A 24,960-nucleotide genomic window follows, 5' to 3' on the forward strand; every position below is an offset into this window, starting at 1 on the left:
AGGCGCATTATATCAGACAATGGTGTCCAATTTGTCTCCGCTCTAATGCAACAACTACTTCACTGTCTGGGAATTCAACAAACCCTTACACCAGTCTACCATCCACAATCTAACCCCGTAGAAAGGAGAAATCGCGACATGAAGAGTCAACTTGCCATTCTGGTCGGAAACAACCACACAACATGGGTAGATCATTTGCCATCTATTTGATTTGCCATGAATAACTCAAAATGTCAAAGCACCGGATATACACCTGCATATCTAACTTTTGGTCGAGAATGTCGCACTATAGACGACGTCACAAACAACATAAGAACAATACAAGATACAGAAAACTACATACCACAAATTGCAGCAAAACTATCAGAATTGTCAACAGTACTTCAAAATGCGAAAGAACAGACCGAGTCCACTCAAGATCGTAATAAGGCCTACGTCGATACAAAAAGACGCCCACAAGTAGAGATCAGAGAGGGAGATGAGGTCCTGGTTACAACTCACATACTAAGTCAAGCGGCGAAAAACATTACTGCAAAGTTCGTTCCAAAGCGGGACGGCCCATATGTCGTTGTTGGTAAAGTCGGATCATCTTCTTTCCAAATTGCTAACAAAGATGACCTTATGCTTCCGGTTGGCACGTATCATGTGTCGGCCCTAACCAAGATAAATCAAGAGAAGACAACTACTGCTGAGCCTATCCATCGATTGCGCAAAAGAGGACGCCCCAAAAAGCGCTACTAAATCTGTCACCTCGTCGAGACGACTGAAGTTCCAGAGGGGGAGACTGTAGCAACTACATATATATTTATGAATTATGATTTTAAACTTCAACTAATAAAACTATGAACTATGAAACTAAATAAAACTATGAATTCTATTATTAAAATTAAGCCCTTCTGGCAATACTATTTTTATTAACTAAATTTAAGTATCTGGCAATGCCTTCACAAATAAAATGAAATGTCAAAAACAAAAGCTCTTCCAGCATAAAAGCTCAATAGAAATTTGTATAAATAGAGAGCTAAGACAACGAATATTCGCATTCAATCATCTACTTATAAGCAGTACGGTCGAGACACCTCAGCCTCTGTGAATAAATTATATGGTTATTTGAAATTGTTTTGTTTTATTTTTTTTTTTCATCAGACTCTGCACAACCCCAACACAGCTAGTATCTCACGAAAGTATTTAATGCATATTCAGTACGGCAGAGCTACCTCCGCCTCTGAATGTTGTCATAACGTCGTAGAGATACCTGTCACCTGTCACACCATCACCGCACGTAACACAACAACCACTCTCTCTCTCTCTCCATACTACAACTGGCGATAAATTTTTGAAGGTTTATAAAATCCATTTTCTTCCATTAATAAATTAATTTTTTGGCTAAATTGAAAAAACTAGTTATAAAATAATTTATGTTTAACACTTACGAATATTGCTAGTATCAATCATTATTTCTAATTTTTATAAAATATTCACCCCTATTATAGAATTCGACGAATGGGAAAAAGTGACAATTTCAATCATTTTTGAATATTTAGCTATTAGTGAATTCGACGATTGAAAGATAAGTGAATGTCGGTAACAGACCCTGCACGACCTACATTTTGTTCAACTTATTTGCTATTATTGAATTCGCAGATCATTTGCACTCCATACAATTTGTTTCGCTCCACATTAGCGGCATTTTCCCTACGAATCGGCAGTTTTTTTTTAATAAAAACAAAACAAAGAAAAAAACAAAAAAAAAGTGTCCATATTTATTTATTTTTATTTCACTACAGTTATAAAACCTAACCATAACTTGAACTTGGTACTCTCATGGTCGCCGTCCGAGTACTCTTCCTTCAGACAACCGAGCATTTGGAAATCACACGTAAAATAATTATGAGTACACAAACGATTGGAATTTTGTTTCGCAATTTTTCGATGCGAAAAGCTCTCGAATATGTTACAGAACGTAGACACAGGAGTCGATTATACAATTCATTCGTCGAATTCACTAATAACAAAATATCGCGAATGCGAATCTACCGCGAATCCAGTCAACTCCCCGGGAGCGAATTCACTAATAGGCATGAATATTTTGTTGTTCTTATTCGTACAATAACACTTGAGAAGTGGCGTCATCCTCATTTTGCTATTGTTAAGTTTTCTGTCTTATTACACGAAAAATAATATTGTCATAGTTAATAATTACAATTGGTCCCATTAAAAAATGAGTTAGACCACTTTGGCTTTCATTGCCTCATTATGTAAACTGTTCCACTTTTCTATTGAAAGAAAATTGATTTTTCTTCATAAATGTGCATGAAACTAATAAAAATCGAGTGAGGTGTTATCTCCTCAAACTAGATTATATTATTTAGACTCGAGTAAAAACAGACTATTACGCAACTCTCTTTTTTTACTCTCTCTCTCCTCTCTCACCTTTTACCGCAACAGGATAACGGAACGTTTTACGCGTAGCTCTACCGCTATCATATACCTTTCTGATGTATGAGAACCTTAAAATGCCTGAAAGGTTTGACCACACCGGAAAGGTATGCGGTAGCGGAGCATATCAACTTATTGAATTTTTATCACCACTCTTTAAAACTTGACAGGTTTCACAATTTTGTCCAAAAAGTACCGAAACACATCTAATTTTGGTCATGTAAAACATTTCAAGAAAGGCTTGGCTACACCGGAGGGTATGCGGTAGCGGTACGGGTAGCGGTAACGATATTTGTATTAAAAAAATTCCACATCTGAATTTTTTTCATATAAAGGCTTGGCCACACCGGAGGGTATGCGGTAGAGGTACGGGTAGCGGTAACGATATTTGTATGAAAAAAATTCCACATCTGAACGTTGATATGTCAGTTTGGAATTTTTTTCATACAAGTACCGTTACCTCTACCCGTACCGCTACCGCATACCCTCCGGTGTGGCCAAGCCTTAAGTACTTGTACCACTACCGCATATACCCTCCGGTGTAGTCTAGCCTGAAAATCGTCCCAATTTTTTTTTTTCTTTTGGACTTTTTATTTTTTAAATCCGGATTTAAAAATAAAAAGTCTTGCGAATAATTTTACACCTTAGTGTACAGCCATGTCAAAAAAAGTGGCCTACAAAATGGTTTTCCAAAAAATACAAATTTGACATTTCGCTTCCATTTTTTTTTTATTTGTATTCATTTGTCATTTCGGCTTCGGCTTGTTTCTGTTTAGAATTTCGCTGTTTCTCAAGAAAATAAAAGTTATTTTAAAATGGTTAAAGTTAAAAGCGTTGGTTTTTCTGTTGAAAAAATCGTCGACAAACGTATTTCGACTGAAGGTAAAATTGAATATTTTATCAAATGGAGAGGATATCCCAAGTAAGTAGCATCATTTCCCCAAACATAAAATAACATTCCATCAATGTTCATATCATATTTAAGTTCTGACAACACCTGGGAACCCGAAGAACACTGCAATTGTCCACAATTAATACAAAAATTCGAAGAATCTCGTGCCAAGGCAAAGAAACGCGGTGACAAGAAACCAAAAATCGAAGAAATCACCAAACCGCGCGGCTATGACCGTGGACTAACTGTTGAGGAGATTTTGGGTGCCACAGATGTCACTGGCGATGTCTCCTATCTTATCAAATGGTCTGGTTGCAATGAATATGATTTGGTTGCTGGTTCAGAAGTTCGAGAACGTGACCCTTTAGCTGTTTTGGAATTCTATGAAAAGCGATCACCTTTTCAACGTTGGATTGAAAATCGCTCCAAGGGAATACCAGAAGAACTTAAAACCAATGCATTGCAATATAGCAATAGCAATGTTGATACAACCATGGAAGATGCCCCAGCTTTAGATGGAACAGAGATTCCATCTCTCGAATTAGATTTACAATAAAAGACTTAATTGATTTTTTTTTAAATTCTTTATTTTCCTATTCTCTATCTTCTAAACCATTCCGAGTCCAAATTGACTTTTCCGAATTCCCCATTTCGAAAAGCTCGAATGAAATACTGAGCTGCCATCAGTATATCGGGTAGAACAGTTATACTTCCATCGTAGGTCTTTAGTTTCTTAGTCTTCCCTAGTTTATTAGCTCCTGCTACTAAGACTTCTGATATGGAATCTGTAGGAGCTTCTAGACCCATGTATTTTGCGTATTCAAAGCGATTTCTCGAATTCATCCAGTACAAAAGATAGTCTGCAATCAGATCTTCCCCTACAAGATGGTCTGGCAAACAACCGGTCAGAGCCAATTTCATTCCCATTTCGTCATCTTTTATCTTTGGTTCAAGAATTCCCGGAGTGTCAATCATATAAATCAGTGGATCTTCGCAAATCTTGATTTTATGCATGACACTTCTTGTGATTCCAGCAATCGCACCAACTGTGGTTGCTTTTTTCTTATTCAAATGACGATTCCGCATAACATTAAGCAGAGATGATTTCCCTACATTCGGAACCCCTATAACCATCACACAAAAGTCTTTTTCATTTGTTCGATTAAATCTATTCGAGTTGATTATAAGATCACTCGCTAGTGGCATGACTTTCTTTATCCCAGGACATTGTTGATCTTTGCAATTTGTGAATATAACATGATCAATGCCTTCGGTTTCTTTGATTCTCTCACTAATTTGTGAGTGCATTCGTTTGTCACTCAAATCTTTTTTATTCAATACAAGAATATGAGGTTTAATGCCACCAATGGTGTTTTTGAATTCAGGATTACGACCAGAAAGTGGTATTCTAGCATCGTGCACTTCGATAAGACAATCTACTGACTTGAGTTTCTGTTGCATTTGCTTAAGACCTTTGCCCATATGACCGGGAAACCAACGTATGGCTTGTTTGGTAACTAATTTATAAGAATTGCGAAATGACATTTTGTAAAATTGGAGAAATTTGTGGTTTTTATTTGGAACTTCCCAGAAATTATTTTTTATATTTTTTGTTCATAAAAAAGCAATGTAGCGATTGTTATGTGAAATCTGGGAAATGTCAAAAAAAAAAATTGACGGTTGAGTTAGTATGGGAACTGAATGCAGTAGAAAATGATAGCATACAAAGATTTTTCCATATTTTATAAACTTTTTTTTCCAAGGTTAGGCCGTGTGCGAATTGCGTTAAAATGTTGGGTAAAATATGACGTTTGGTTAAAATTTGACACTAGTATGGTGAATAAAATGGGTTAAAATTTACCCAGCTGCGGAGCAGGTTAAAATTTGACACTAGTGGTTAAAATTTGACGTTTCTCAAGATAGAAAGATCAAGATAGATTTGAAATTATTTTTGTTATAATGCGTTGATATTTTAAGAAATGTTAAAAGTATTAATACAAAGTACTTCCTTAAATTAATATTCATCTTGAAAAATTGAAAATCTACTAATTGTTTGTTTGTTTTTTATTTTTTATATTTCTATTTTGTTGGCAGCTGGTGAACTGCAGACACAAACAAGTTTTCATATTTTCGCTTTCGGTTTTTTCTTGTATGCTTTACAAAGAGATACAAAAATGTATGCAAACAAAGCAAATTTAAATACATTCCAAACGTCAGTTTTCACGTTTTTGTAAACCAATTCTAAAAAATTGATTTGGTAGCACAGATTTAAAATTCTTCAAAAAGCTAAGCCCAGAGAAATAACCACCGAGCTAAGCAACTAGGCCCGAGGGGCTACGGTGTTGTTTCATTTAACGTGTAAATTGCTTAGCCCCGACTGCTTTTTTTTATGGCAGTGCGCTGCTGAAGCGAAACCAAAAAATTTGAAGTCTCCAAAGACAACAGCGAACATATAGGTCGTTTCAAATCAAAAGTCCTGACTCTGAGTTTATTTTCTCACTTCCAATAAAATTGAGAACAAATAAATTTTTGGTAGAATGTACAACTGCATAGGCCAAAACATAATTGTTGACAAATTTGACTTCGTCGACCCCTATGCGAGGATGGCCGAGTGGTCTGAGACGCCTGACTCAAAAAACAATGTTGCCTTCTAAAGATATGAGAGCGTAAATGACATGGGTTCGAATCCCACTTTTGACAAGAAATTTTTTTTTTATTTTTTTTATACATTTTAAGAGTTTTATTATTTTTTTTTTTGGCTAATCACGTCGTGATTTTCTTAAATCATTGGGGGTTGGTGCTGGTGCTTTGAACTCTTTTGGTGAAATTTTATTTTGTTAATATATGCCCTAATGTATGTTTTCGTGATTTCAAACAGTTTGATTATTTTTAAAATAAGATATTCTTATATTTTCATTACTTTTTGAACCAATTAACAATTTGTTCGAAAGCTTCAAACCAAACGAATGACATTCCGTTCAGTCGAATACGAAGTCGTTTGCTGTACGTATGACATTATGCCAAATGAATAGATTTCGTTAACGAGCTACTCGTTAACGTATGCGACGATTTGACCCCTGTTCTTCGTTATTTTATCGTAATTTTAGAAAAAGTTCAGCTGCCTAATAAATGCTTTCTTCCAGTAAGCGAATAAGTTTTTTTTTATTTTTGCTCAATTTTCCATGGGACTTTTGATTTGAAACGACCTATATTAAAGAAAAAATACGAACATATTAAACAAAAACAAAACTAACTTTATTTCGTTCAAGATTTCGTTAACGAAAATTTGTATGGAACATTTCGTTTCGCATCAGCAGCGTACTAAGCTTAAGCCCGGTGGTAACAAAAAACACTTGTTGTCCGATCAACGTTATAATTTATGTTGAGCAACTTATATGCTGACAATCAAAATTAGCGAGCGAAATAGATTTTAAACTTTCAACAGCCTTAAAATTGGCTCAATACTATTATAACTTATAAGGGCCAGTTGTATAAACGTGGTTCAGCCTTGGTTCACTAATATAACTTGCCAATTTTCGTAGATTAGCTATTGTTCAACTTTGGTTCAATAGTATTTAACTATTTACCACCGATTTCAGAAGATAAAAGTTGCTGTGAACCACGGATGACCCTAAGAGCCAGCCGAGGCTGATCCACGCGTGAATAATGTATCTTAACTTGTATCCAGAATTAATTATTGTTTCTAAAATTTTCCTTTTTCGTAGATGATATTAATTTTTTTTAAATTTCCATAAGTGCAACTAGCTACTTAAAAAAAAAGCAAATTTCAGTTCATTCTGCCTGAATGTATTCATTTCCAACTCATTCGGCACGGCACATAAACTATAAAGGCTTGGCCACACCGGAGGGTATGCGGTAGCGGTACGGGTAGCGGTAACGATATTTGTATGAAAAAAGTTCCACATCTGAACGTTGATATGTCAGTTTGGAATTTTTTTCATACAAGTACAGTTACCTCTACCCGTACCGCTACCGCATACCCTCCGGTGTGGCCAAGCCTTAAATCCATTCGCCAAACCACAACCAACTTCATATTAATGACTCGTAGAATTTTTGTTGAAGTGTGACATTCGCCAAAAAAAGAATTTTTAACTAATTTAATTTTGTGTAAAAAACTAAGGAAATTTCTCTGCAAATATGGTAAATAAATTAACAAAAATATATAAATTCATTACAGTAAACATTAATAATAATTTGTATGCAAAAAATCACACGAAATTGACTTTCCATTTGTGAATATTTCGATTACCTTTGTTCATTTCAATTCTGCCGACATTGTTAAGAAAAAGAGAAAGAAATGCAATCAAAAAGAAAAAAAAAAAAAAAAAATCTGTAAAATATTTTCTATATTTTTTAGGGTCAAAACCAATCTGGCCAAAGTGGTAGTGGCGATAAAAAAGACGACAAAGACAAGAAAAAGAAATATGAACCACCAATTCCAACTCGCGTTGGCAAAAAGAAGCGCCGCGCAAAGGGACCCGATGCAGCCATGAAACTTCCTCAAGTTACTCCACACACACGGTGTCGCTTGAAGTTGCTCAAATTAGAACGTATCAAAGATTATTTAATGATGGAAGATGAATTCATTCGTAATCAAGAACGATTGAAGCCACAAGACGAGAAAAACGAAGAAGAACGTTCAAAGGTCGATGATTTGAGAGGAACGCCAATGTCTGTGGGTAATTTGGAAGAGATTATCGATGATAATCATGCAATTGTATCGACTTCAGTTGGAAGCGAACATTATGTTAGCATTTTGTCATTTGTTGATAAGGATCAACTCGAGCCCGGTTGCTCGGTGCTCTTGAATCACAAAGTTCACGCTGTTGTGGGTGTATTGGGTGATGACACTGATCCCATGGTCACTGTGATGAAGTTGGAGAAAGCTCCACAAGAGACATATGCCGATATCGGTGGTTTAGATACTCAGATTCAAGAAATTAAAGAATCTGTTGAGTTGCCTCTGACTCATCCTGAGTACTATGAAGAAATGGGTATCAAACCTCCGAAGGGAGTTATTTTATATGGTGCCCCGGGTACTGGGAAAACTCTATTGGCAAAAGCCGTGGCTAATCAGACTTCTGCGACTTTCTTGAGAGTCGTGGGAAGTGAACTGATTCAAAAGTATCTCGGAGATGGTCCCAAATTGGTGAGGGAACTCTTCCGCGTCGCAGAAGAACACGCACCTTCCATTGTGTTTATTGATGAAATTGACGCTGTTGGCACAAAGCGTTATGATTCTAATTCGGGAGGTGAACGTGAAATTCAAAGAACTATGTTGGAATTGTTGAATCAACTTGATGGTTTCGATTCGAGGGGTGATGTCAAGGTAAGTTTTAGGTCAATCACACACACGATTTTCGTTTTAACATTTCTATTACCTATTTAGTTTAATGTTTATTAAGCGTTAAAAAAAAACTATTTCTACAATTTTAATATATTAGAATAAATTAATAATTACACGGTGTTACAAAAATGAGGTTTTAAAATATACGCGGGCGGAGACCTATCAGGTTTTGTAGAGCTAGTAGCAGTGAATACGAAACGGTATTTGAAAATCCCCTAACACCCCCAAAATCTGGAGTTACGGGCAAAAAACGGTTTTTTGGACCTTCACCCATTGAAAAAATTCTAGCTTCGACAATTTTTTACCCATTTTCGATTTTTTTACAGTTTCTGATAGAAGATAAATATACCTTTTTAACAATGTATAAAACATGTTATGTCGGTTAAACCACTTAGAATTTATAAGATGTCAAAGTTCAAAAATTCAATTTTTTTTGTCATTTGCCCAACTTCGGCATCAATTTAAAGTATATGTTTTCAAGACAACATGCTATTTAAAAAATGTATTCTAAAACTATATCTATTTCCCAATTGATCGAGGTATTTTTTATGAAAATCACTTCAAAATTGGCTTAGAAAAAAAAATTTTTCGATTTCAACCCAGTTACAGAAATTCGAACTTTTAGGCATAGAACAAAAATGTTGTTTCGGCACGTAGTAGGATAAGTTGGGCTCCAGGATTTGATGAAGGGTTTTTGTAGAGGAGCTCAATACAAACATTTTTTTTCTTTGTTAGGGGGGTCTATCTCCCCCCGTTTAGGTGGGAGGGGCATTTTTCTAAAAAAAAATTATCAAAATAAAAAAAATTATTAAAAAACAACGGCAATACTTACAGTAATAAATGATACCATTTCCAAAAGGCAAAATTGTGCATTTGATTCTAATTTTTAAATCAATATAATATTACCAATTGTTTTTGAAATAATCGATTTCAAAGTTAAAAATAGGGGAAAATTTTTTTTTTTAAAACTCATTTTATACTATTTTTGTCCATGAATTGAATTTTAGTAAATAAATTACTTAGACAGAAAACTGCCTCAATAAATTCCTTATCGAACAGTGAAAACTATTATGTTTCTATGTCTTCTAGTTTTTGAGAAAATTGAAAAACAAAAACAAATGAAAACAAAAAATATTTTGAAGAAAGAAAAATCTGATAAAATAATTCTTCAATTTTCCCAAAAACTAGAAGACATAGAAACATATAGTTTTCACGGTTCGATAAGGAATTAATTGAGGCAGTTTTCTGTCTAAGTAATTTATTTACTAAAATTCAATTCATGGACAAAAATAGTATAAAATGAGTCCGCCCGCGTATATTTTGAGTGTTACACCGTGTTATTAAATAGGTACACTCAGAACATTTTTAATAGGTAATTAGTTTTGACAAAAGTTAATATATTTTATTTTTGAATCTTGTGACATTACTTTCAATTTGAACATCATTTGGTAGATAAATTATACGTATAAAAATACGTTCGGGAACTGTATTAGTTTCAATATTAAATACATAGATAAAAAGGCAATTAACTCCATAGATAACCCATTTATATACATATCGTTAAGGAATTAAATTATTCTTTAGGAAAAATATTCAAAAAGTATTTTATTTTATCTCTAAATAAAACATAAACCATTGAAAAATCAGTTATTTGTCAAAATTGTGATGAAGTATACATTGACCAGACAAGAAGATCTGTAAAGATAAGATGGTCAGAACACTTTTTTTTATAAAAATTAAACGAGTCCATTCCTGCCGACCATTATGATAAATAATAACAATGTTTTAGCTGGGTCTCGTTTGTTAAAAAACAAGTACATAAACCTAAATTATTAGATGCATTTGAACAAATTTACATAAATAAAACAAGAAATATGAAGTAAAATAAAACGTTAGAACGATTTTTCTTGCACAAATTTTTAGTACCACTTTCGACCAAAGAAATATTGTAGATGCATTTATTCACTTTTGGTTTTTTTATATTTTTCGTTTATAACCTTTAAAAATTATTTTTAAGACACTTTTTTAAAAAATGTATGTTCAGATTTTAATGACAAAATTATTTAAATATTTTTTAATTTTTGCTATATAATCTGAAGATGGGAATTGTTATTCCCGAAAACGTTTATGTCGACTTTTCACTAGTCGATTTTTGCCGTGCGGCGAAGCTTTTCGACTCGTGTGAACGTAAGCCGCAGGAAGAGGTGACAATCCCCATAGAAAAATCATAGTCGACTTAAGCCGTGCGACATATCGTGCGGCTTAAATCGACTCGTGACCCTTTCAGTCCCAGAGTTACTCTCATGTAACATATATTTAAAAATTCATAAAACATATTCAGTTAAATATTTTTTTAGGTTTCGATGGCATGTTAGTACAATAATATAGTCAAATATCATACATTTAATTTTTTTTATCGAAAAAAGGACTGAATTTGGCTTATAAGAAGAAGCATACATTATTGTTTCATAAAAAGTTATTTTCTCAGTTGTCCGTTGTTTTTTGGTGATCATAGAAGTCCATGTTACTTACATGCAACATGAAAGTAACACATTAGTTTTGCTATTTATCATTTTGGAAAGTAACTTTTTGCTCTTCATATTTCTTAATACTAAAATAAATGTTTTTGATGTTGATTTTCATTGTTTGGGTTCGAAAGAGTTAAAAAAATAAATAATTTGTATGAGTATAAGAAGTTTGTCTTTTTATCTATGTATTTACTCATTTGGTAGACTGTTAAAAATTTGTATTCCCCTAAGAAAAAAAACATATTTTGTACATTAAAATTGTTATTATTTCTGAACATCAGTTCTTCTTGTTTATCTTGTTTGAAGATAACTTGGCATTAAACAATTTGTAATTTTTTATATGTAAACAACACTGTTCAAAATATTGTTTTTTGTTCAATACTTAATCATTTTAACATATATTTAATATGTAACATATTGGCGTATATCTACTGCAATATAAAATAGACCGCATAGCTTTATTTTATAATATTTGAAGTTTTTGAATCATACCAGTGTAGACCCCAATAATAGTATCGTTGGGCAATACTCAATATTTGGTTAATAATTTCTTTTTAATTCTACGAAAGAAACCAATTTTCTGGGTTAATTTTTTAAAAATATTTTCGAAATGTTTCTTAAAGTTTAAATTATTGTCTATTGTAATTAACAAGTATATATTTTCTTGAACACATCCAAATTTATACAATACAATTTATTTCTCTATTTCCCGGTAGTAACATTATTTTTGTTTTTTTTTGTTTCAATATTAAGTTGCAATTTATTCATATTAAGATAATTTTTTACATTATTTATGTCTTCTCTTTACTTTTCCACATCAACATATCAGTAACATATAAAAGACTCTTATCATCAGCAAAAAAAAAAAACTATTTGTGAATTTCTTATTATTTTCATTTATATTATCATAACAGAAATACTATTTGACATTTGATTATTAAATTTTACCATTTGTATTTTCTATTTTCTAAATCTGATTTGAACTATTGACATTCTATTCATAGGTCATCATGGCAACTAATCGAATTGAGACCCTAGATCCTGCTTTGATTCGACCTGGTCGAATTGACAGGAAGATTGAGTTCCCATTGCCAGATGAGAAGACAAAACGTCGCATTTTCACCATCCACACCTCTCGAATGACCTTGGCCGAGGATGTCAATCTGAGCGAGTTGATTATGGCGAAAGATGATCTCTCTGGAGCAGACATTAAAGCAATCTGTACCGAAGCTGGTTTGATGGCGCTTCGTGAACGTCGTATGAAAGTAACAAATGAGGACTTTAAAAAGTCTAAGGAAAGTGTACTCTATAGGAAGAAGGAAGGAACACCTGAAGGATTGTATCTTTAAATTAAATAAAATAACCAACTGCATCGTTTCCTCAAACTTGATTTTTTTTTTATTATTAATATTTTCTAATTAAATGTGTATTATCTATCGAGAGAATAAATTAGTAGCGATAGGCAAGTCCTTGGCGAATAGAGTTGTTTTTTCATTTAAATAGTTCTTTTGTTGTTGGGAGAGAGATGATACTTCTTCACCATTTCCCATGAAATGTGACTTGTCAGTTGGAATGGGAATTTCAAGGTGGTCATAGATATCAGCTTCAGATTTTAGATTCTCTGAAGCAGAAGTACTCTTGTTCATGACTTCATAAAATGCCTTGTATTTTGCTAATTCAAAACCGGTTGCAAGTCCATTTTCATAGCCAGTATCAAAACCATTTTGGAATACACTTTCCCGGCCATCTGTTATACCATCAGAATAACCAACCTAAAAAAAAAATAATTTAGTATACCAGTTTCATTTGTTTTGATTTTGACAGTTTTAGTTGTTTTTATACACAAAAAAAACATCGTGCCGTGAGAAGGCTGATGAAACTCTGTGCGGAAGTTACCTTTGATACGGTGTTGTGAATTCGATTTAAATTATTTTCGGTGATATTATTGAATTCTGATTTTTTTCCATTGGTGAGTGACATTTTAAAGTTATAAATTTAGTGAAAAAATCAAATAAAAAAATAATTAAGAGAAGTTCAATTGATACAAGTCTAGCCAAGACACGAATTTTGACAGAAACACAAAGTAGCTCAGTTTTAAATAATTGGGCTAAACATTGGGGGTGTGTTACACTAATAACTTTTTTATACAGTTCTTTTTGATAAAAAAAATAAATGGTGAAGAAAAAAAGTTTCTGTGGTAAAGAGATGACAGTTGTAAGTTTTTTCCGCAAAAACAATGGGCTGCACATTGTTTTGCGAAAAAAAAATCGTGGTGAATATAATGCATTTCTTATGGGAGAGATTTTTTTAGATTCTTTCCGAAAAAAAATATTTTTTTATAACTCACCACAGCTGTAAAGCAAAATCGTAAAAAAGTTATACTCACCCCAATTTTTTTCTTTTTCTTCTCCCATTGTTTTTGCGAAAAAAAAAAAAAATAAAATTGTCATCTATTTACTACAGACATTTTTTTTTAACAAAAAAATTTTTTTTCACCACTTATTTTTTTTTATCAAAAAGAAATGTATGCTAGGATTAATGAAAATTTGAGTTATAAGGCCGTGTGTGAATTGGGTTCAATATTAAGCCGAGGCTAAATTTCTGACACTATTGAGGTGAATACAAAAAATTTCTGCTGTCAAAAATTTACCCTGCTCTGGGACCCGTTTAATTTTTTTTACGGAAGGTCTTATGTGTTTTTTAATATTTAATTAAGGACTAAAAATAAAAAAAGAAAATTGAGAAACAAATACAACGTAATGGGTGTGTATTAGGGAAAATTAACATTTTTCAATATATTTCACTTTTTTGATGATGAAAAAAAAGTAGGTGAATTTTTACACAAAAATAACTTTCACATGACAACGTTAGCGATTTCATCCGAATCGGACAGTTTTTACCTGTCGGAAACACACCTCGAAGCATATTTCTTATGAAATCGCAGAATTTCCGCTCCGACAGATTACCTCGTTAGGGCCGTGTAAATTTTTAATATTTATGAATATTTTAAACATCATTAATTCATTTGTTTTGCAACTCAAGCAGCTCAAAAAAATATTTAGCCACTTCAAAAATTTGCCCAATTCACATACTAAGGACCAGGCTAAATTTTTGACAGCTGAAAATTTATCTTTTCACATGAATAGTGTCAAAAATGTATCCTGGGCTGAATATTTAACCCGAATTGCTCACCGGATATTGGAGGGCTCAACTTTCTTTTTCATATTCGATTATCCAAATTGAGTAGATTAACGACTTTTTATAAGAAATAGTTATTTTAAAAAGAACGAAATCATTTTCATCAAGTAGCAAGGCCTAATGACTAAGTCAGCTATTACATGAAGCCTCAAGAGGCGCGCCTCTTTTCAAACGTAATGAGTGCAAAAGAGAAAAAAAGATGAAACAAAAAATTATACGACCAGAGAGTCGTGGGTGGGAATTCTGAGACTCTTTTTTGACGTTTCTTTTTCCACTTTTCCTTTTTTCAACATTCTCTTTCATTTCTTTATGCTTCTTGGTGCAATACAACAACAACAAATTTTAAATCAAAAGAGAAATGTCAAATTTGAGTCCTGGACTCAAGAGGCATCGTGTAATAGTACGCGCCTCACAGAATGATTATCAAAAGAAAATTAGAAAAAAGAGTCAAGCCTCTTGAGGCTTCATGTAATAGCTGACTAACAACTCTCGGCAAAATCAACTTGATAATTACAATTTGTAGCTAATGCCGACATTTCACGAGTCGATTTTTGTCACTCGGCGAAGCTTTTAGGCGTTAATCGACTCGCGTGAATGTAATGCCGACTTTTCACGAGTCGATTTTTGACATGCGGCGAAACTTTTTGACTAGTGTGAACGTAAGTCTCTGGTGACTAAAGTGACAATCCCCATAGAAAAATCCTAGTCGACTTAAGCCGTGTGACATATCGTGCGGCTAAAATCAACTTGTGAAAAGTCGGCATAATAAATAAATAAATCACATTTCACATTAATTGCAAGCACATAATTTTTATTTCTTATGCATTTCTCGAGTAGCCATAAGAAACCTAATCAAAAACCCCAAAATGTCTGCAGACGAAGTAAGTCATCAGATATTCGCTATCATCCAAGGTTTGCCTTCGGGTGCCACCAATGATGATCTTAGAAAAAGTATTCCCGATGTTACACCTGCACTACAAGTGGAAGGTCTTAATAAGCTTCTACAACAAGGAGTAATTGAGGTTCTTAAGAAAGGAGAGAAACTTATTTATCGTGCGAAAGACCCTAAGAAAAGTACACTTCCAAAAGAAGCAGACACTGAAGAAAAGGTCGTGTATGGTATAATTGAAGAAGGTGGAAACAAAGGAATCTGGATTCGAGACATAAGAATGATCTCAAATCTGAATATGACTCAATTGAATAAGATTCTGAAGAATCTTGAGACGAAAAAACTTATTAAAGCTGTCAAATCCGTTAATGTAAGTTAATTTAAAAAAAAAAATCTGTAATTTAAAAATGTATCATATAATTTTCAGGCAAGTAAAAAAAAAGTTTACATGCTTTACAATTTAGAACCTGATCGATCTATAACTGGCGGTGCATGGTATCAAGATCAAGATTTTGAAGCTGAATTCGTTGATGTCTTGAATCAACAATGTTTACGATTTCTACAAATGAAAAGAGAAACAGCTGAAAGCAAACGAGATGGCCCATTGGCACTGAAACAAATGTCATGTTGTTCAGTCAAAGAAGTACATAAGTTTATATCAGATTTGGGAATCAGTAAAGTTAGCTTAGATGAAGATGATTTGGAAACTATTCTCAAAACAGTTGTCTATGATGGCAATGCAGAGCGTATATTAATGTCCAATGATTCGTATGTTTATCGAGCTATTAACTCGCCACTTGCTCCACCTGGTTTGGTCCAAATGCCTTGTGGCATTTGTCCGGTTATTAAGAATTGCTCGAATTGTGGAGAAGTTACACCTAATCTTTGCCAATACATGACTGAATGGTTAGATTAGAATGTTAACAGAATAAAATTAAATTATAAAGTTGGAAGATGTTTTTCTCTCTTGTCTAAGAATGTTTCCTTTTTTCAGAAAGTTACGGCCATATTATTCACTAGTTTAAAAAATACATCTGGATGTAAAGAAATTGAAATATCAAAAATAAATCCAAATCTATAATATTCACTAGTCATTTTTAACAATTTTTTAACTATTTTCATAGTTAAAATCGGGATGACTATTTTGGATTTGGATTTATTTTTGACATTTGACAATTTTACATCCAGATGTATTTTTTAAACTAGTGAATAATATGGCCGTTAGAATGCATTTAAATCTAATGGGCTTGATTTCACATAACTTCCTGGCGTGTTCTTTCCAAAACTCTTGCCTTTCGGCATAATCGACCCTAGCGAGGTATCCCTCGGAGCGGAAAATTGTTCGATTACTTACGAATCATGCTTCTAAGTGCTTTGTAAATCCTATCCGATTAGTATGAAATCGGACAAACTTCCACTCTGACGGACCTCGCTAGGGCCAAATGTGTGGTTTAATTCGAATGGTGAAAAGTTGGCACTACGCAGCTCTCAGAAAAATATTTCTAGGCCTTGAACGAAGATCAAGGTGTTGAACTAAGATCCCATACTAACAATTTTGCTTCTATAATGCTTTACAGAAGCAACAATTGCATCTGTAAAGCTTTATAGAACCAAAATTGTTTGTCGGGTCATGGTCTTGAACGAAGATCAAGGACTTGAACGGAGATCAAGGTCTTGAGAGAAAATCAAAGACTTGAGCGAAGATCAAAGACTTGAGCGAAGATCAAAAACAAAATTTGGGTCATCGAACCAGAGGATCATATGGTCGTTTGCGTCATTCGGCAAAAGATTCACCTAGAAATTTTTAGTTAATGAAGGCTATAGCTTGTTTCGACTAGAGCGCAAATTAATAAATATTACTAAATATTTATACAACTGGCCCTTACGGCCAAATATTTAATCAGTGGTTCACCTTTTTGAGGTTTAAGCCCAGTACGCAGATCGCGCTAAACTAAATTTTATCTCGACAATTTTTATCTCTACACGCGTTCGCTAAAAGCCAAGATAAATTTAAATTTAAAAATAACGGCTGAATCACAGTTTCATTTACTTATACCTGCTTACATTCAATACCTATTACATACATATTTTTTTTACCTGCAGAATACCTTTTTTACGCTCTCATTTTGTTTTGTTCCTCTTCTTTTATATATTCCAAGGTTTTTTTTGCCTCTTATTCCTTGTAGCAACAATAACGACCACAAAAATGTCAAAATTTATCTGTGAAAAAATGCGCTGAGCATTATTTCGCGAGCTAAATTGAGTGGAGACTTTTTGCAAAAGTAGTAGATGACAATTTCGAATTTAGCGCGTGAACTGCGTACTACCTGGCTAAAAATCCTCGCTAAAATTTATCTTTGGAGGAAATTTGTATGAAAGATAAATTTTAGCGTGATCTGCGTACTAGGCTTTAACCTTAAAGGCTTAACTACATTGGCTCAAAATGTGAAAAAGTACAAAAGTGAAAATTTTCAAATGCATTTTTGTATAGTTTTTTGGGATGAACAATTAAAACAAATGATGCAGAAAGCTTATTTTTTGGTCTAAAAAACAATTTGTATACTCTTTTTCACAAAACAATTGCGCTAACCAGAAAAAAAAATATTTTCACTTTTGTACTTTTCAAAAAAGTGGTGTATGTAGTTAAGCCTTAAGCAATGGTTTAAGATCCATAATAGGCAAAATCCATGTTGATGTTGAACCAAGGTTGAACCACATCAAAATCAGCAAGTTAAATTCCTGAACCAAGGCTGGTACCACGTTTGTACAGTTGGCTCTTATTAAGCTATGATTACACAGTCAACGAAATCGGTCAACGCGTTGACTCTCTGACGTCAAGAAAAAATCCATATTCTCTCTGTCATCTCACCGTCAACGTTCACAGTGTCAACGCATAAAACATTGACTATCACACGATTGACACTATTGCGTCAATATTGTCCTAAATTACGTTGACGCGCAGGTGTGTCAACGTGACGTTTACTTAGCAGTGTCAACGCGTTGACTCGCAAAACTGTTGATCACACTGTTTGACACAAAGCAAAAATTTAAATTTTCCAAAAATATTTTGTAAAAAAAAAGCGGAGAAAATGAGATTTGAAAAAAGCTCTCATAGAAAAATTAAACTGAAATATGTTTGACATTGTTGCATTGAAATGTAAATATTTCAAGATATACGCAATGCACTTTTAAGATAAAAGTCTTAAATGAATTCTAATAAGATTGTTGAACGAATACAAATCTAAAATTACTAAATTTGTGTCGAAAAATTAGAAAAAAAAATAAAAAAGTTTCCACATTTGATTTTTAAAAAATCGAAAAAAAAATCAACATGGCCACCTTCAAACGCTTATACCATAGGAACGCCGCACCCAATGTTAATGGTTATGGTCTTAAAATTTAGCTTAGAATATATAAATGGTTTTTGGTTTTTTGTCAAAAAAAAAAATTTTTGCATAAAACATGGATGCCACGGGCATACCAAAAAGTTTTTTTGTAAAAAAAAAAACAAAAAGGTGAAATGAGAACCCCCCTCTCTCCAAAACGGTACACCATTCAAATAATCGTCCTACAAAAATTTTCCCAATCCAACTTTCATCGTATTTCTATACAAAAAACAATGTCATTCTAAAACGATGACACGGTATTAAATTCTGCCGCGTCAACGCTGGGACAGGGTCATTGCGATGACACCCAGTCCTAAAACCCTGTCAACGCGTCCCAATGGCATTGACAGAGAGATTACACGGTCATCGAAAATAGTCAATGCGTTGACCCAAAAATGTGAGTCAACGCGAGTGTCATCGTACCCGTCAACGCAATGACAGCAGTTTTCGTTGACGATCACACGACGTGACACTCTTGGGACAGATTGTGACGTCATTTTTACGTCAGAGAGTCAACGCGTTGACCGATTTCGTTGACCGTGTAATCATAGCTTTAGGACACCCCAAAAAAAAGTGGAGTTGAAAGAGGTACACTGTCATCTTCAATTGGAATCTCTATACCTTGTAAAGTATCTATTGATAATTGTTTTCTAGCAAACAGTTGCCAATACTAGCAATTTGTTACAATTTTCGATACAAAAATTCAAATAAATATTTTTTAAAATATTTCATTTATTTGATTTTTGTCATCAAGAAAATTTGTTCAAATGTAATCAACCCCTCAATTAGCTCAGTTTTTGATTTGTTTAGCCAACTCACAAACCTCAGCAACTTCAACTTACGTGGCCTGTCATTTTCCTTCCTGATGTTCTGTCATACCAAATAAAAAAAACTAAAGACAAATACCGATTTCTCGATCATTTCTTTCTCAGAAATGTAAAATATTTTTGTCAACGAAAAAACACATAAAAACACTTTAATAATTCTGTGCATTTACTAATAACAAATTATCAATAATATTTAATTTGTTTTTTATTGATTTATCTTCATCCAATTCGAAATGGGTTTGTGTAAATGTCCAAAACGTAGAGTAACAAATCAATTTTGCTTTGAACATCGCGTCAATGTTTGTGAACATTGTATGGTCACTAGTCATCCAAAGGTAAAAATCACCTAATTAAAAATTATATATGTTAATTTAATTTATGTTGAAAATCTATGTGTATGATATTTTTGTAGTGTATTGTCCAATCATACATTCAATGGTTGAAAGATAGCGATTACGTATCCAATTGCACTTTGTGTGGATTGACTTTAGAGAATGGAGATTGCATTCGATTGATTTGTTATCGTAAGTGTCAATAGTCTACTGAAATTGGTCCATATGAAACTTATACCAATTCGCTTTTTTGTTTAGATGTCTTTCATTGGGAATGCTTGAATGCCCGCCAAGCAGCATTGCCACCTACAACAGCGCCCGGTGGTCACACATGCCCGTCATGTGCGAATCCGATCTTTCCGCCGACGAACTTACTATCGCCAGTTGCTGATATGTTGAAAAGTCGATTGGGACAAGTTAATTGGGGTCGTAATGAACTTGGACTTCCAATGGTATGGCAATAGTTTACTAGGTACTTCTTTTTTATTAAATTATTGGTTTTGTTACAGCTTTCAGATGAATCCTCGAATAAATCTAATACACTACCACAAGTAGCAATGAGTACTATGACTAAAGTTCATAATACCAGTGTCGAACGAAATAAGTCGAATGGAGCATATTATAATAATGGAAATAGTAAATTAGACAGTCCACATTCCGTATTGCTAATGGATGCATTCAATCCACCATCGAATGATTCACAAGGTAAAATAATGATTTATTTATCATTTGTCATTTATATCAATCTATTATCATTTATAAATGTTTGGTTTTGAATCTACGAAGTCGATTTTGCATGCCTGTTTTTAGCTTAACAATAAATGTGTGGCTTTTGCCATATTTGCCATATATTAGTTTATAGATAAAATATAGGAGAATAAACAACAACATACTGATGTGTTGATATAAATTAGATAATATGCCAATTCGAAATATACAAAAAATATCAATCAAAATCTTCACTGATACCTACAAACTTGAAAGTCTCAAAGAACAGACAAGAAAACTCTATATACCTTTTATTATATTCTCACAAGTATTTTAAATGAATCAAAATCAAGAATTTAAACTAATATTCATAACAAAACTTACTACCCAATATTCAAATTTAATTTGGTTCAAGATTTTAGAAGCGACCCTTTTTTCATTCATTCTTACCTATCTTCTGTATCTTTGTTGCAATTTCAGTAAATTTTTCACTGTCTCAGTCGGGAGGTTGTTTATCTTTTTATTTTATATTACATTTCATGCCGGATGTCTTCTCATGATATACTGCTTCTTATCTTCAGAAGATAGTTGTATCTTCCCTTGATTCTAAACGAATGACAACACGTACTGTTGTTAAAAATGAGAGTCGCTAGGCCTTAGTTCGTAGTCTGTATATAACTACGGCAAGCATTTTCAGACCCTTTCGATACTTTTAATGGTGATAACTGAGTTTTGTAGTAACATACATAGTTTACCTTTTCTTTTTGTAAATGAAGTTTCTTTCATTCTCAGTTTCAATTATAATTAATGGTTTTTTTGCTGCTGTTTCGTCTTCAATCAATAATAGAGGAAGTAAATAAGTCTGTTCACTGACGCTGTGCTGGACTGTTCTAGGCAGAAGAGTACAGCTTTTTGCTGTTCATTGAGATTTTTTCTGTGCTGAACTGTTCTAGTTTCCTGTTCATTGACAAAACTAGAACAGTTTAGAACAGGATTTTCTGTTCTTGCTTTTGAGTCAGATCAGGTTAGAACAGATGCGTGAGAAGTGTCAAAAGCAAAGCTGTCATTTTTTGTTTTTGTTTTGATTTAATTGTGCGAATATTTCTCGGGTGCTCGTGGTTTTTCTAACTAAAAACAATTTTTAATTATATTTTCCGCAGTAAAAACTCAAAAAATATATAAAACTAACGAGAACCGATAAGCAAAAAATTCATATAATTTACAATTTGTTTTTTTTTTTTTTTACTTTGACACCTGACGTTTAAATGACTGTTCTAACTTGATCTGACGTTTCTCACGAAACTGTGCTGTCCTGTTCTGTTCTGATCTAGAAAAATCCTCGCTGAACAGACTTAATGATAAACTTCATTAATGTGACAGGTGAAGTCTCAAAATTTCCCTGGGAATGTTTCTCATGTTTTAAACATGGAAACGAAAATGATCATAAAAAGTTTCCCTCGTAATTAATTGGTATCGGCAATCACTTTTCCAGGGGAATTTAGACGTCAGTTCATACGACTTTTTTTCCCTGGAAATAAATTCCGAGGGAGATTCACGATCGCTCAAAAAATTCCGAGGGAAAAAAATACTCCGAGGGAAACAAAATTTCCCTGGAGATTCACGATAGGGCCCATTGATACAAAAACAATTTGAATTCAAGTCTGATTGCTTAAAGCGATCACCAAAATGCCACTTTTGGCTTAGTTACTTTTAAGCAAAAAGACATAAACTGTAATAAAGAGAAGTCAAGGCGTTCCCTACTTTTATATTTTACTTGTTAGGCCATATTAAACATTGATTAAACAGATGGTTTGGAGTTGAGAATCGTTCCCCATGTTTGTATACCCCATGCCTTCCTTTACCAGTTTTCTCAAGCAGATTTCGCTTTCTCTATGCAAGTTAATTGTCCTGTAAATTAAAGTCTGCTGAAAATAATTTTTTTTTTTTTTTTGGATTCCAATTGTCTTTCTCATCTACAAATTTGATTTTAAATTACTCAAAAGTTTAGATTTTATGCGTAAAAACTGACCTTACAAAAAAATTGAAAGACGTGATTTCGGCGCCCAATGACTTCACCGAATCCCAATTATTATTAGTGTTGTGTGACTGGTAGCAACACTCAAAAAACTTTTTTCTCTCATGCTAAAGAATGTTAGAGTTAAGAACATCTGCAATAAAAAGCCTTTGTGCAGTAAATCCTCAATTAAAACACCAAATATGGTGAAATTCAGCCTTCGATCTGAATAACAATCGAGTTCTTATTTTAGGCCGTGTGCGAATTGCGTTAAAATGTTGGTTAAAATTTCTACCACGATTAAAATTTGACGTTTGGTTAAAAAAGGGATCAAATTTATTTTTTTGCTGTGCGAATTGGGTTAAAATGTATTAAATGGGACTTTTTTCTTGGTACTACTTTGAATAAAATTCCCTCAAGATAAAACAAAATTACCCTCAAAAATGGTTTTTCTTATGTTCAATTAACTATTTTTTTTTAACAAAACCCAGTTGAAAATTAGATTTTAGATTAGATTAGATTTAGATTTATTGATTCATCGAGAAAAAGAATTACAAAAACATTTTGTTTAATTAACTTAAATCTTTAAGGGCATGGCCAGATGGGCCGTCAGCCAGATGAAAGCTTTGCTAAATGATTACATTTATGAATTTGTAAATTAATTGATTTTTGTTTCTTTTTAATATAATTTTAAAAGGCTTCTCTTAATATTTTGTTTCTATAACTTAATGATATTTTTATATATTGCGATAGTTGGTGCCAGTTTTTCCCATTTAAAATTGCAAGAAGATCAGTTTTATCCAAATAGTTTTGTTGCCATACTTGTCGCCTTATTTCTGCCAAAATTGGACATCTTGCGATGAAATGAACAATATTTTCCCTTTCGTTGGTATTGCATAAGGGGCATTTCAGAGCTAAGTCTTCGCGGTGCGGTATGAAATTCAATGCTAACAATTCTCCTCTTGCTCTGAATATGAAAGATATTTGTTCGAAGTTAAAGCTGTCATTAAAATATATCAAGTTGAAAATATATCAAGTTAAATATTCTAGTATGAAAATGTAAGAAATTCTCAATTTCACATACTTTTTTTTTATTTTATCGATAAATTCCCATTTCATTATGATCAAAAAGAAATTTATTAATTCAGTCTTCTAACACTAATTCGAAGTTCTCCAGCTGCCAACAAAATAGAAATATAAAAAATAAAAAACAAACAAACAATTATTTCAAGATGAATATTAATTTGAGGAAGTACTTTGTATTAATACTTTTAACATTTCTTAAAATATCAACGCATTATAACAAAAATAATTTCAAATCTATCTTGATCTTTCTATCTTGAGAAACGTCAAATTTTAACCACTAGTGTCAAATTTTACCCTGCTCCGCAGCTGGGTAAATTTTAACCCATTTTATTCACCATGCTAGTGTCAAATTTTAACCAAACGTCATATTTTAACCAACATTTTAACGCAATTCGCACACGGCCTTAAAACAAAAACTTAAATCAGAAAAACGCAAAGTGTCCAACTATCCTGTAATAAACCGATTTGTCAAAAAGCAATGAAGATTTGTGAAATATGTAAATGGTATGTAAACCATGGAGTTATTGCAATGGATTTTTACAATGAAGATTTGGTTTCGAATCCACCTTTGTGATAAAAATGTTCCACCTCTTGAAATATATCATTTGTGATGAGAAAGTCCCATTCAAGTTGGGCAAAATATTATAGGTTCCATCCTCTTACACCACAACTTAAAAAAACCTTGATATTTAAAGAAAAATAGGTGCATACTAGAGAAAATTTCGGATCATCGATTTATACTAACACTTTCATCACCATTTTGATAATTTTCATTTAAATCCATTACCATAATTTGTAAGAAAAGAAAAAAACAAAATTTAACTCTTTTGTCAACAGCGAACAGCAGACGTCCATTGCTACCAAGACAATCGCCGATCGGTGGAACTGATCGAGACGACAACAAATATAAGCGGCGAACACCAGCTGAAGTCTTTTCACGTTGGTCACGACGTTTCTATGCCCCATCATCCCGACCGCCTTGGCGACGAACCTGGTTCCTGGTGCTCAGTGGAATCCTATTATTCATCATTATCGTCTATTTGATGGCATTCTTTGGTCGTGGAATATCAACCGATTCTTCAGATGATGCATGGAACAACAATCCTAATCCAAATTTACACTACGACTAAAAAAATAAACATATTATAGTTGCATCGATAACTGTAGGTATGAAAACTATTAAAAAGGGGCAATTAAATTAAATAAATAAAAACAAAAATTAAAAAAATCGCCTGTGATTCCACAAACAATTAAAAAAAAAACTACAAAATTAAGATAAAGCGGAAACCAGAA

The 24,960-nt window shown here is 33.1% G+C and overlaps 7 protein-coding genes across 7 annotated transcripts; 5 read left to right on the top strand and 2 right to left on the bottom strand.

The window, feature by feature from the left end:
• Window positions 1-216: 216 nt before the first annotated feature.
• LOC129913700 (uncharacterized) lies at window positions 217-741 on the top strand. The gene has a single exon (XM_055992501.1). The coding sequence runs from the start codon at window positions 217-219 to the stop codon at window positions 739-741; it is 525 nt and encodes a 174-aa protein (XP_055848476.1).
• A 2,499-nt stretch (window positions 742-3,240) lies between these two features.
• Window positions 3,241-3,906, top strand: LOC129916233 (chromobox protein homolog 3-like). Its single transcript, XM_055996070.1, has 2 exons — window positions 3,241-3,361; window positions 3,425-3,906. Exons 1-2 carry the CDS (start codon window positions 3,255-3,257, stop codon window positions 3,885-3,887), a joined length of 570 nt encoding a protein of 189 aa, XP_055852045.1. The 5' UTR covers window positions 3,241-3,254; the 3' UTR covers window positions 3,888-3,906.
• LOC129916232 (mitochondrial GTPase 1) lies at window positions 3,902-4,980 on the bottom strand. The gene has a single exon (XM_055996069.1). It carries the CDS (start codon window positions 4,874-4,876, stop codon window positions 3,932-3,934), a length of 945 nt encoding a protein of 314 aa, XP_055852044.1. The 5' UTR covers window positions 4,877-4,980; the 3' UTR covers window positions 3,902-3,931.
• Window positions 4,981-7,370: 2,390 nt separating this feature from the next.
• Window positions 7,371-12,705, top strand: LOC129914578 (26S proteasome regulatory subunit 4). The gene is made up of 3 exons (XM_055993900.1): window positions 7,371-7,492; window positions 7,710-8,681; window positions 12,232-12,705. The coding sequence occupies exons 1-3, from the start codon at window positions 7,490-7,492 to the stop codon at window positions 12,574-12,576; spliced, it is 1,320 nt and encodes a 439-aa protein (XP_055849875.1). The 5' UTR covers window positions 7,371-7,489; the 3' UTR covers window positions 12,577-12,705.
• Window positions 12,661-13,312, bottom strand: LOC129914580 (uncharacterized). Its single transcript, XM_055993902.1, has 2 exons — window positions 13,124-13,312; window positions 12,661-12,999 (listed from the first exon to the last, which is right to left on the bottom strand). Exons 1-2 carry the CDS (start codon window positions 13,205-13,207, stop codon window positions 12,661-12,663), a joined length of 423 nt encoding a protein of 140 aa, XP_055849877.1. The 5' UTR covers window positions 13,208-13,312.
• On the top strand, window positions 13,046-16,267 carry LOC129914579 (probable DNA-directed RNA polymerase III subunit RPC6). Its single transcript, XM_055993901.1, has 3 exons — window positions 13,046-13,196; window positions 15,263-15,684; window positions 15,742-16,267. The coding sequence occupies exons 2-3, from the start codon at window positions 15,292-15,294 to the stop codon at window positions 16,228-16,230; spliced, it is 882 nt and encodes a 293-aa protein (XP_055849876.1). The 5' UTR covers window positions 13,046-13,196; window positions 15,263-15,291; the 3' UTR covers window positions 16,231-16,267.
• A 3,324-nt stretch (window positions 16,268-19,591) lies between these two features.
• Window positions 19,592-24,937, top strand: LOC129915193 (zinc finger protein-like 1 homolog). Its single transcript, XM_055994669.1, has 5 exons — window positions 19,592-19,862; window positions 19,940-20,051; window positions 20,118-20,311; window positions 20,369-20,564; window positions 24,505-24,937. Exons 1-5 carry the CDS (start codon window positions 19,761-19,763, stop codon window positions 24,795-24,797), a joined length of 897 nt encoding a protein of 298 aa, XP_055850644.1. The 5' UTR covers window positions 19,592-19,760; the 3' UTR covers window positions 24,798-24,937.
• The last annotated feature ends 23 nt before the right edge of the window (window positions 24,938-24,960 follow it).

The sequence above is a fragment of the Episyrphus balteatus genome, chromosome 3, assembly GCF_945859705.1.
Source record: "Episyrphus balteatus chromosome 3, idEpiBalt1.1, whole genome shotgun sequence".
In the NCBI taxonomy this organism is placed as follows: domain Eukaryota; kingdom Metazoa; phylum Arthropoda; class Insecta; order Diptera; family Syrphidae; genus Episyrphus; species Episyrphus balteatus.

What these genes read in the sequence shown, in the direction of transcription:
- LOC129913700 (XM_055992501.1), top strand. Translation starts at nt 217, where the DNA reads ATGAATAACTCAAAATGTCAAAGCACCGGATATACACCTGCATATCTA.
- LOC129916233 (XM_055996070.1), top strand. Translation starts at nt 3,255, where the DNA reads ATGGTTAAAGTTAAAAGCGTTGGTTTTTCTGTTGAAAAAATCGTCGAC. An exon ending in AAATGGAGAGGATATCCCAA is followed by an intron (nt 3,362 to 3,424) that starts GTAAGTAGCATC and finishes ATCATATTTAAG; the next exon opens with TTCTGACAACACCTGGGAAC.
- LOC129916232 (XM_055996069.1), bottom strand. Translation starts at nt 4,876, where the DNA reads ATGTCATTTCGCAATTCTTATAAATTAGTTACCAAACAAGCCATACGT.
- LOC129914578 (XM_055993900.1), top strand. An exon ending in ATTCGAGGGGTGATGTCAAG is followed by an intron (nt 8,682 to 12,231) that starts GTAAGTTTTAGG and finishes TTCTATTCATAG; the next exon opens with GTCATCATGGCAACTAATCG.
- LOC129914580 (XM_055993902.1), bottom strand. Translation starts at nt 13,207, where the DNA reads ATGTCACTCACCAATGGAAAAAAATCAGAATTCAATAATATCACCGAA. An exon ending in TTCACAACACCGTATCAAAG is followed by an intron (nt 13,000 to 13,123) that starts GTAACTTCCGCA and finishes TTTTTTTTTTAG; the next exon opens with GTTGGTTATTCTGATGGTAT.
- LOC129914579 (XM_055993901.1), top strand. Translation starts at nt 15,292, where the DNA reads ATGTCTGCAGACGAAGTAAGTCATCAGATATTCGCTATCATCCAAGGT. An exon ending in AAGCTGTCAAATCCGTTAAT is followed by an intron (nt 15,685 to 15,741) that starts GTAAGTTAATTT and finishes TATAATTTTCAG; the next exon opens with GCAAGTAAAAAAAAAGTTTA.
- LOC129915193 (XM_055994669.1), top strand. Translation starts at nt 19,761, where the DNA reads ATGGGTTTGTGTAAATGTCCAAAACGTAGAGTAACAAATCAATTTTGC. An exon ending in TGGTCACTAGTCATCCAAAG is followed by an intron (nt 19,863 to 19,939) that starts GTAAAAATCACC and finishes ATATTTTTGTAG; the next exon opens with TGTATTGTCCAATCATACAT. An exon ending in CATTCGATTGATTTGTTATC is followed by an intron (nt 20,052 to 20,117) that starts GTAAGTGTCAAT and finishes TTTTTTGTTTAG; the next exon opens with ATGTCTTTCATTGGGAATGC.